General features: G+C 42.7%; 1 protein-coding gene across 1 annotated transcript; it reads left to right on the top strand.

The window, feature by feature from the left end:
- Positions 1-7,168: 7,168 nt before the first annotated feature.
- Positions 7,169-9,342, top strand: LOC147636962 (uncharacterized). Its single transcript, XM_086800551.1, has 3 exons — positions 7,169-7,666; positions 8,340-8,533; positions 8,787-9,342. The coding sequence occupies exons 1-3, from the start codon at positions 7,391-7,393 to the stop codon at positions 9,055-9,057; spliced, it is 741 nt and encodes a 246-aa protein (XP_086656677.1). The 5' UTR covers positions 7,169-7,390; the 3' UTR covers positions 9,058-9,342.
- The last annotated feature ends 463 nt before the right edge of the window (positions 9,343-9,805 follow it).

The raw sequence follows: 9,805 nt of genomic DNA, 5'->3' as shown, positions 1-9,805 counted from the left end.
TTTAATAACCACCCATCTCTCATCCTTGCCAATCTTTGTGGCTTTCTTTCTTGAGCGCCTAGTCGCTCATGCTTGTTCAGGGGCACTTGCTTGGCCCTGGTCTCGTGAGGTTGATGCCTCCACTCTACAGCGTGAGTTGTGGCCCTCTGCCTGTTTTGCAGTCTAGTTACAACGTTAAGTGGGACTGCTCTGATGAAGCCATCTAACACTCAGCAAGTTAAGGCTGGTGCTCGGATTAGCTTCGTAAGCCCTTCCTGTTGTTCAAGGTCTTAGCGAACAATCCTTATACATGTGATCAATACCACACCATACACATAATGGAGTCAAGGCGGAAGCACCTAGAGAGGTACTCGCCATCCCTTTCCTGTTGGGACACTCAACTACTCGATGAGGTCCTGCGCAATCATAGCACTGTATGGGTGGTCGTTTAACCATCCTATTCATGTCTCTGGCCCGCGGCATTAGGATTGCTAAGTACACTGGGTACATTTGGTCTCCCTCCATAACATAGTGAATTAAGATTTGAGAGGGCGGGCTTATTGGCTATAGGGTTTTGTAAGTGTGAATTTCCCCCTTGTTCCCATCTTCGAAGAGTTTAGTTAGAGTTAGCTAATGAACTAGTGTAACTCTTGAAAGTAGGGGTTGAGGTGGAAGAACTAGGGGTGGTAAGGGCATTTCGGGCACCCTGAGGATTCCTCTTTGGGCCTAGTTGAGGTGCGTTATGGAGCATTGGTGCTCGCAAAGCCAGTGGTTGCCTTGGGTTGGCTGGCAAGGCCTGTGGTAGAGCCCGAGCTAAGGCAGCTCTCTGATGATATCGGTTAGAGACTTCAAGATTTCCCCATTTTACACAATAGATGCAATAGCGGTTAGGACGGGGTCTTAGATATGGACACTTTGTGCCAGTATGGTTAGCTTGATAGACCGGGCACCTACAAGCTCCCTCTTTGAATGGAGATGGGGTTCACCTCCTCGATCCCAACCTTCGCCGGTTCTCCATTGTTGGGTCATTTGCTGCATTAAGGCAGTGGCCAACTGCTTAATTTGTTGTCCAGACATACTCCTTGTCTTTCCCCTCTAACTTAGTGTGCTGGTGGTCTTAAAATGATGTGCCCTCATGAAGTTCTCGAGAACTTGTTCCCTTGAAGTTGTCCTCAAAATCCATAGCACTCCTGCAGCATGAGGTATGGCCCAAGGCATACAATGAGTTAAAAGGGCACATCATCAAGACCCTCTAGAAATCTCCCTATTAATCTTTCGTCATAGAACTTGTCTCTGACACTGCAGCGTAGTGGAGATATCTAACTCTATTGATGTGGTTTCTCCTTCCTTCTGTCTGACTTTATGCAGCTGCTCCACTTGGCTCCATCTGGTGCCTTGGTGAGAATATCCTACCTTGAAGGCCTCTTTCAAAGCTTCAAAGGTGGCCTTGCCCTCAGCTTTCAAGGACCTAAACCATTGGCCTGTATTGCCATCAGGCCGAAGGCACTCACCTTGACTTGATCATCTACATGGCCAAAGGCTTCGCAAATCTGACTAAACATCTCCAGGTGTGGGATGGGATCTCTAGTCCCATCAAACTTAGTGAGAAGCTTCAAGATGTTAGCAGGTTTGTTCCGCTCTAATCTTGGTGCAAGTGTAGGTTGTACTGGTGCTTGTGGGCGTCATGCCCACAAGCACCCCCTCGCTATTTCCATGGCTAATCTCAACATTTATGGTGTCAGCCTTGCCATGACGGGAGCGGGTGTAGTTTGAGGAAAGGTTGGTGGAGGAGCAAGGAGAATAATATACCATTGGAGGCCCTTGTCTAATAGGTGGGTTAGCATGTACCCCTTGTTGTCCCATGTGGTACCTAGGGTAGACTCCTTGTGGTGTGTACTGCTAATATACAGGCGGGCCAGGTTGATGTCAAGGGCCTGGGTAGACCCTTTCCCTTTGGTGAGATGTTTCTGGTCCTTGGATAATGGAACCGTCCCTAGGTTTTGTACAGGTTGTTGGGCCCTACAAGGATCAACCACACTTGAGATAGGCACGGCTCTCCAAACAGGTGGTTTAGTCTGGGTCTGTTGGCTTTCACTTTGCCCTACTTCTGCTCTAGGATTTACAAATGGAGTGGGCTCGCTTCCTTGTAGTTGGTCCATACCTCTCACCCTGGGTTGCGGTTCTTCCGATTGTATATTTCCCAGGATAAAATTGCGGAGCCTCGAAGCAAGGATTCTCTGCGAATGTGTGGAAGAGGTAGGAGCTTGCTCTTGGACAGATGGTATGTCCATGCACTGAAGTTCAGGCTCTCCTATCTCAAGGTCAGGAGTTCCTCATCCCGTGTTGGGGTGGTCTTTGCTTTCACTGGTACTGTTAAAGACAAGCACCGTTTGACTCCACACGGTATTGATCGATGGGCGAGGGAGATTCAAGAGAGTTTACTTCATCGAAAAGTGGGTTATTTTGCACCAATCTACCCGATCGTAGGTGCATGGAAATGTGGAAGTACTATGCAGAACCCCTCTGTGAAATGTTTTTTTTTTTTGGAAAATGGTACGGTCGTACGCTTTGAAGTGGAACAGGTGTACGCTTTGAAGTGGAACAGGTGTACGCTTTGAAGTGGAACAGGTGTACGCTTTCAAAATGAGAAGGGAACGAGCATACACTTCTCAGGGAAAGATGGTCCAAAGGTTGGCTTTGAGAAGGGCACGAGCGTGCAATTTTGAAATGAAGAAAGAAATGGATGTTCGCTCAAGAATGGAACGGAATGGGCATTCCAAGTTGGGTCAAGAATGGAACGGTCCTGGTGGGGGGGCGAAGATGCCGTGGACGTTCTCTTCCAAGGGCTGGATGGAACGGATGTTCGCTCTCTTAGAAGGAGAAAGGAACGGGCGTTCACTTCTTAAATCAGGCGCCAGAGAGAATGGCACAGGCGTGACACGTTCAGAATAGTCGTGGCACTTTTGGAACGGTCATGGCACTGTCAAATTTAAGAATTTTTAAGATTTGTATGGGGATTTCTAGGGATTTAAGGTTGCAGGTCTGACAGCCCCCTAATATATTCTCTGACCATTCTATTACACCCACTTGATTGAATGCAGTTAAATGCACTTTATGCTCAATTTAATGCAAATATTCCAATTTCAATGCAACTACCAAATTCAGGCAAAAAATATTACTAGATTTGGTCAGTTGAGGAAGGGAACAGGTGTGGTAATTATGCCACGGCTGTGGCTTGTAAAGCGAACGATTGTTCGCTTCTCAGAGCAGCTGGTGTCAATCCTCTGTCTAGGGGGTGTATAATCAGAGTGAGTGACATCCTGCAATAAACCATGCTGGGCAATACCTCTACGAATGAAAATAGCAGAATCTCTACCATTGCCCTCATAAAAGAGCTGCGAACCGGACTGGGAGAGCCAAGCAATTGCCCCCCAATTCACATGCAGAGTGCAGTTTTCGCTTCGTTATTCCTCCAATTCCTACTGATTCAGGTGTTCTCCCATTGATTTTTTGTGTTTTTGATTCAATAGAGAGCTAGAGCTAGTCTCTAGCTATCCATTGGTGCCTACAATGCATAATTAAAACTTACTAATAATTAAGATTAATTTGTATATTAAACTAAGATGCAAACTTGAAGAAAAAAGAACAGAAAATCAAGGTTTTGCATGAATGTTAAGGGCAATGTGAGAGCGCTTACTTGATCCTCCCGCGCTTGGTGAAGATTTCAATGCTCCGATGCTTCAATGCTCCAGGTAATCACCATCAAAAACAGAAACAAACACAAAATCAAACAACCAACCAATGGATTTACACTCCAACCGGGCTAGCCAAAGATACTAGCAAATGAATAGAGTGGAGGACCCTAAACCAAATGCATTCACTGGCAGCAGTGCCAAAGATGTTAAGAATAACATTCTTCCTTGCACACAAGAAGGAAAGAGAAGAGAAGAGAGATACATGCAAGGGTCAAGTCCAGAGAGTTGCACTTAGCCAACCCTAAGAGGGTTAACTCCTCGATGTGAAGCTGCTAGGGGCTCACTCCACCTCTTCTTGTGTCTCCCAAACAACAAGAGTTAACCCTAAGAGGGTTAACTCCTCGATGTGAAGCTGCTAGTGGCTCACTCCATCTCTTCTTGTGTCTCCCAAACAACAAGAGATCTAATGGCTAGGTAGAGAGGTAGAGAACAAGAAGGAGGAAGCTATGGAGAGCTCAACCTTCACCTCATGCAACTAGCATGCAAAGGGGACTTGGTAGATAGCAAAGAGAGGGTAGAGAAGAAGAGAAATGAGAGCATTACCATCCCTACTTACATACACCGATAATCAAATATGCAAATAAGCAAGAACACAAGCTAACATGCATCCACAAGCTCCAATGATAGAGAGAGAGAGAGAGAGAGGCAAGCTCAAATGAGACAAATGGGATTGTCCCTTTTCATATTTCATAAAATGACTTATATGCAAGAGCTTATAGTTACAATGGTCAGCCGCCCATTTACAATTGGGGGCCCAAGACTAGTCTTCCTAGTCTTTCCAGCTCTATATACAACTATTCCTGAATGACCGGCATTACACAAGCCGTAAGCTTGGTCATCCAATGTATCTTATATAATAAGCGCATTACACGGTTACAAAAAATAGATTACAAAGAGTGTAGCCATGCAAAAGGTAATGTTAACCAGAGTGGTTAACAATGATGCACCAGATACAAAAATATGCACGTGGAGTAAATCAAGGCACAAGTACATGTAAAAATGGGGCATGTGTGTGTGAAAAAATAAAACTCCCCTTTGCTCCTTTTTGGAATTTGAACTATCTTTTTTTATTTTCTTTTAAAAAAAATAAAAGCAAAAATATGCATGGGGAGTTAGTTTTAAAAGGAAGGAGAATAAACATGAAAAAAGGAAAAGGAAAAAGAGAGAGGGGAAAGGGAGAAGGGATAAACACAAATTAAAATTAGTTTTTTTTTGGAAAAGAAAAAGAAATAGAAGGGAGGTTAGGTTTTTAAAAAAGGGAGGAGGTTGGTAAGAAATGGGGAGAGGTTAGTTTTAATTAAAAGATATACATTTTTTAAAAGGTATAATGAGGGTGTAAGGGGTGATGGGGGTGTTATGGGAGTGTAAGGAAAATGACAATGATCAGGGGAGGCTAATGAGGATGTAATGGGGGATGGGGAAGGGTTAATGAATGTGTAAGAGGGAGGATGGGTTTAATATGAATAAAAAAAGAGGGCAGGAGTTACAAGCAAAGTTGGTGAGAGAGGGGTTGAAAATGAGGTATAAGGTAAAAATTGGTGAGAGAGGGGGTGAAAATGAGATATAAGGTGAGTATAAGTGATTATTCATTGAAGGTAAAAGGGCTTGTATATGCCCTTGGGTCTATTAGAGCTCCTATGGATGGTGTCACTCACATTGAATAGGCTTGGTAAAGAGTATGACCAGTTTTGGACATCTAGCACAGGAGTGTTATAAAAAGAAAAATAACATCAAAAGTGGGAAGCTAAAATAAGAAAATTATGCATCTTCAAGCAAGCAAACTAAAGATAGAAGTAAGCAGTTATTTGTCATGCAGGATATGATTAGTCCTATGACTGCAGATGCAAGGAACCCTAGAGATGTATGGTATGTTGATTCTGTTGAAATGAGTGATGCTAGAGTGCCAAGTCACCTAGTCAAGTTATCCCACATGAGCTATCAAAGCTTTGTTGTACCTCCCTCATATAAAAGGGTTCATTTTCAACTAAAGGAAACATGCAAGCTCTCAAGCCTCTTTATAAGTACAAGTCTTAATCTTGTAACCTGCTCAAGTCTAAAGCTTAATTAGTTTAGTTCATTCATCATGTTTGTTCTTAGGCATCATCCACCCAAGCTTAGCTTAGCACTAATCACATGTAATTAGTATAGGATTAACTCACTCTCACCATCTCCATGGGAGCTTGGATCCTCAAGTTCTAACATGGTATCAAAGCTAGTCTCTTTCTCCCTATAGCTTAGCATTCACCTCCTTCAACTCTCACTAGACTAATCTTAGCTCATTAAACACTAATAAAGTTCTCCTTCAACTCTCACTAGACTAATCTTAGCTCAATAAACACTAATAAAGTTCATTAATCATTCTTATCACACAAGCCTTATCTACACTCCACCTTGTGGTTGGAATTTGCATAAGCTTATTCTCCTCACACACTTCACCATTGAGCAAATCATTTTGGGAGAAGGCTTATCAACTATAGATGCAACTTATCACTAGAGGGTTTCACCCAATTCGCGGAAGAAATCGCTCTATCTCACTGTTTTGCAGATCTACGATGTTCTCCCACTATAGCCACAATCGAGCCAAATCCTCCTAGGGTCTTGGCATACAACTACTAAGCAATTGGTCTATCAATTTGGTAGCTATTGGTACAGCAAAGCGCCCGCACGAAGTAAAATCTCAGTCGTCGATTTCAATTGATTTGCATAAATTTTGCAGGCTTCTACTACTGCCGGTTTTCATTTTGGGGCACTTGCTTCCATCAAGAGCAACACATCCGTTACAAAAGCCCCATCAATAATTTCTTGAGTGAGCTCAATTCCATGCTCCAAAAGTTTCCTTCATTAATAATTATTTTTCCTCCTTAATCACTTTGATTAGTGAGTAATTAACAGTAATCAATTTATGTTAATCACAAAATTGGAAAGAGAGGGTGGTATTTTGCTCTAAGGAATATCCATTTGCAAGCCAAATCTTTCCAGAATCAACACTCTAAGTATTGCATAATCATTTTGCATATCAAGTCATTGTAAGAAAATCAAAAGTTCTTGATTACCAATCTTATACGAGATTAGACACTGCTAACAAAGCAAAACAAAAGCTTGTTAGTCATTATGGAGCATGTGGAAGTCGTTTCAGGATTTGATGGTGGTGATGGATTTTACATATGGCAAAGCAAGACCATGTACTTGCATGTGAGTGAAGTTTTGAAATTCAAAATCCTCGGGTGATCTGGAAAAAAGGAAACCATATCTCGATGAACATTCCCAAGGAGTACCAACAACAAAGGAAAATGTGACCCATGGTTCAAAGTTGGACTCAATGCATGGTGAACTGAGACAAGGGCATGCCCTTCTGAACAAGCTCTTTCCCAAGGAGTACCAACAACAAAGGAAAATGTGACCCATGGTTCAAGTAGGACTCTGTGCACGGTGAACTGAGACAAGGGCATGCCCTTTGTGACCCAGCTCGAAAAACAAAAACAAAAATGTTAACAAGCTCTTTGGCTCTGACAAGGCATGAGGTGTGAAACCTCCCATGTGTGAAGAGGGAGGGCCAGATGCAACCGCCTTATCCCTTGGAAACTGAGATAGCATGGCAACCTACCTAAAAGCCTTTGCCGCTGGGAAAGTTTGTAGTAGGAGTGTAGAGAGGAGCTATGGCGCCCATGGTGACAGAGAAAAAGAAAGAATCCCCCAACCAAGGCCCCCTTTGTTGTGCTCTACCTGCACTTCCCACCCTTCTTCCAAAGCTTCCTCTCCTCAAAGAGCTTGATGGGTGCTTGTGCACCTTAACCCACCTCCACTCCCTTCTCTCCAACGCCTTGGACCACTGCAAGCACTCTTTTCTCTGCACCTTCAATGAAGCTTTGGGAAAGAACCCTCATCTATCTCGCCTCCTCCCCCCTCAGCTTCTAACCTCACGCTCACCTCAGGTTGGTTTCAATCCATTTTTGCTCAGTAAATTCATTTTAATTGAGATTTGAGCACTCAATTATGTAATTGCATTGTTTTAGCTTAAGGAGTACATATCTGGGCACAGATCACCAGAAAACACATATATTGTTGGGTTCATTTGTTTCTAAATACTATTATTATTTAAATTCTGGTAATAGTACTTGGTCTCAGATTATATAGACTGCTTGAGAAAAGAGAACCTTGGAGACCTACCCTCCTTGAGTTAAAAAAAAGTGAGGGTAATCTGGATAATTATTTGAAGGACCAGAATTAAGTAGAAAAACAGGTTTCTTTGTGATGCAAACTTATAGTAGTAAGTGCATTGTAACTGCTTTTTTTTAGGCTCTCCCTCAATCCATTTCAATTGAGCTGTTTTGAGAATACATGGTATGTATGTTTCTATGTGTCTAAGCATGCATGCATGTTTACATCTAGGGCCCTGCATTTACGTCAAATCCAGTTCATCCTAGCTGGTGAGAGGATGTAGATATGTACTATGCGTGTATGTATGTTTCTAAGCATGCATGTATGCGTAGTTTAGCCGGGTTAACCTTAATGGGCTTCTGAGTGGGGGAATCAATGTGTACAAGTGAAACTTATTGCAACATTTCCAATGGTGTGTCCAATTGAATGTAAATTGCGGATATGCAGATTAAAGATCATAAAAGACGCCACGCATTAGCATCATACAATTTTGCAGCTGTTCTTCCAGGTGATTCTGTTGCAGCAATAGTGGTGTCCAATGGGGTTATCAACTTCCTGAACATCTACAACACTTTATTGGTTGTGAGGCTCATCTTAACTTGGTTTCCAGAGCCTCCACAAGTGATAGTGAATCCTCTAAGGTAAGCACTTACTCCTCAATCTCTTTTCATTAACTTGTGTTTTTTGGTCTATTAGGCAGTGAAGCTATGCATAATGCTTGTGATTATATACACATACAATGTACTTACGTACATACATACATACATACATAAATACATGTTTATATGTATGTATCTATGTATGCATGCATGCATATGCATGCGTGTATGTCTGTATATATGTAAATATGCATGTATGTATGTATGATGATGATGATGTCCTCCTTTCATGCAGCACAATCTGTGATCCATACCTCAATATTTTCCGTGGTATCATCCCACCTTTGGGAGGAACAATTGATCTCTCTCCCATACTGGCCTTTTTAGTCCTCAATGTCTTCACTAGCTCAGCCACTGCCCTCCCAGCTGAGCTACCTGCTGCCACTCAGGCGGGTTCGTCTTCAGCAGATAGGCAACTTTCAAGCTTTACAGCGTTGACAGGGACACGGAAGGCATGGCTAAGGCGACAGGCAGCTTCCTCAGAGGACAAGAAAGTGGCGATATAGGCCTTATTTTCTAAGCTTTCCATTCAGAAAAGGACAGCCTCTTTGACTCTGTTTGAGGCCTTTTCTGCAACACATTGTGGCTGGGAAGTCAACAAAGGGGTCTTGATCCAATGTTTTTGAGAAGTGTGCATCAAATAGGGGTGTTCTCTCTAGTGAGCCTTTCATTTAACCTTTTCAAGAAAGTGTATGGCCGGTGTTGGCATTTTAATGCTTCTACGCCATTTTTACATATCATGATGATACATGATTTCTTCTGTTGCTGATCCCAACTTTCACTTTCAAGCTTGCCTTTTGCTACTGTGTGTGCGTGCGTGAGAGAGAGAGAGAGAGAGAGAGAGAGATTCTATGTTTGCATTGATGAGCTTGGCCTTGCTTTTATATCTGCAAGGATGCTAAGCAGCTCACACCAGGCCACAGCACACATAGATGGTGAAGCTTCATCTCACGAAAAGTGAACCTTTTTATTAAGAGAAACTTAACTTAGTTTCACTGAGCTATGTTTACAAGTCGTGGCATCGTCCTGCACTTATGATCCATTTCAGGAAGTTAGGTGCTGCTTCAGTGGAAAAAATCATCTAAGACCTATGGACCGAATACATAAAGTCGTCTTTTTCTGTGTGCAATGGTATGGGGTTGCAGGAGTACATCCTGGCTTGTGGCCGATTCATCAAAGTTCATGTGCCCCATTGTTTGTTATTTCGACCTATGGGCCCAATACATTAAGTCATCTCTTTTTGTGTGAAAGGGT

Source organism: Cibotium barometz, chromosome 7, assembly GCF_041138505.1.
Source record: "Cibotium barometz isolate CiBa-2024 chromosome 7, ASM4113850v1, whole genome shotgun sequence".
Classification (NCBI taxonomy): domain Eukaryota; kingdom Viridiplantae; phylum Streptophyta; class Polypodiopsida; order Cyatheales; family Cibotiaceae; genus Cibotium; species Cibotium barometz.
This window is presented reverse-complemented; position numbering and strand designations above follow the sequence as displayed.

Coding starts and splice junctions, on each gene's coding strand:
- LOC147636962 (XM_086800551.1), top strand. CDS start 7,391: ATGGCGCCCATGGTGACAGAGAAAAAGAAAGAATCCCCCAACCAAGGC. Junction 7,667..8,339: donor TAACCTCACGCTCACCTCAG/GTTGGTTTCAAT, acceptor GCGGATATGCAG/ATTAAAGATCATAAAAGACG. Junction 8,534..8,786: donor GTGATAGTGAATCCTCTAAG/GTAAGCACTTAC, acceptor CCTTTCATGCAG/CACAATCTGTGATCCATACC.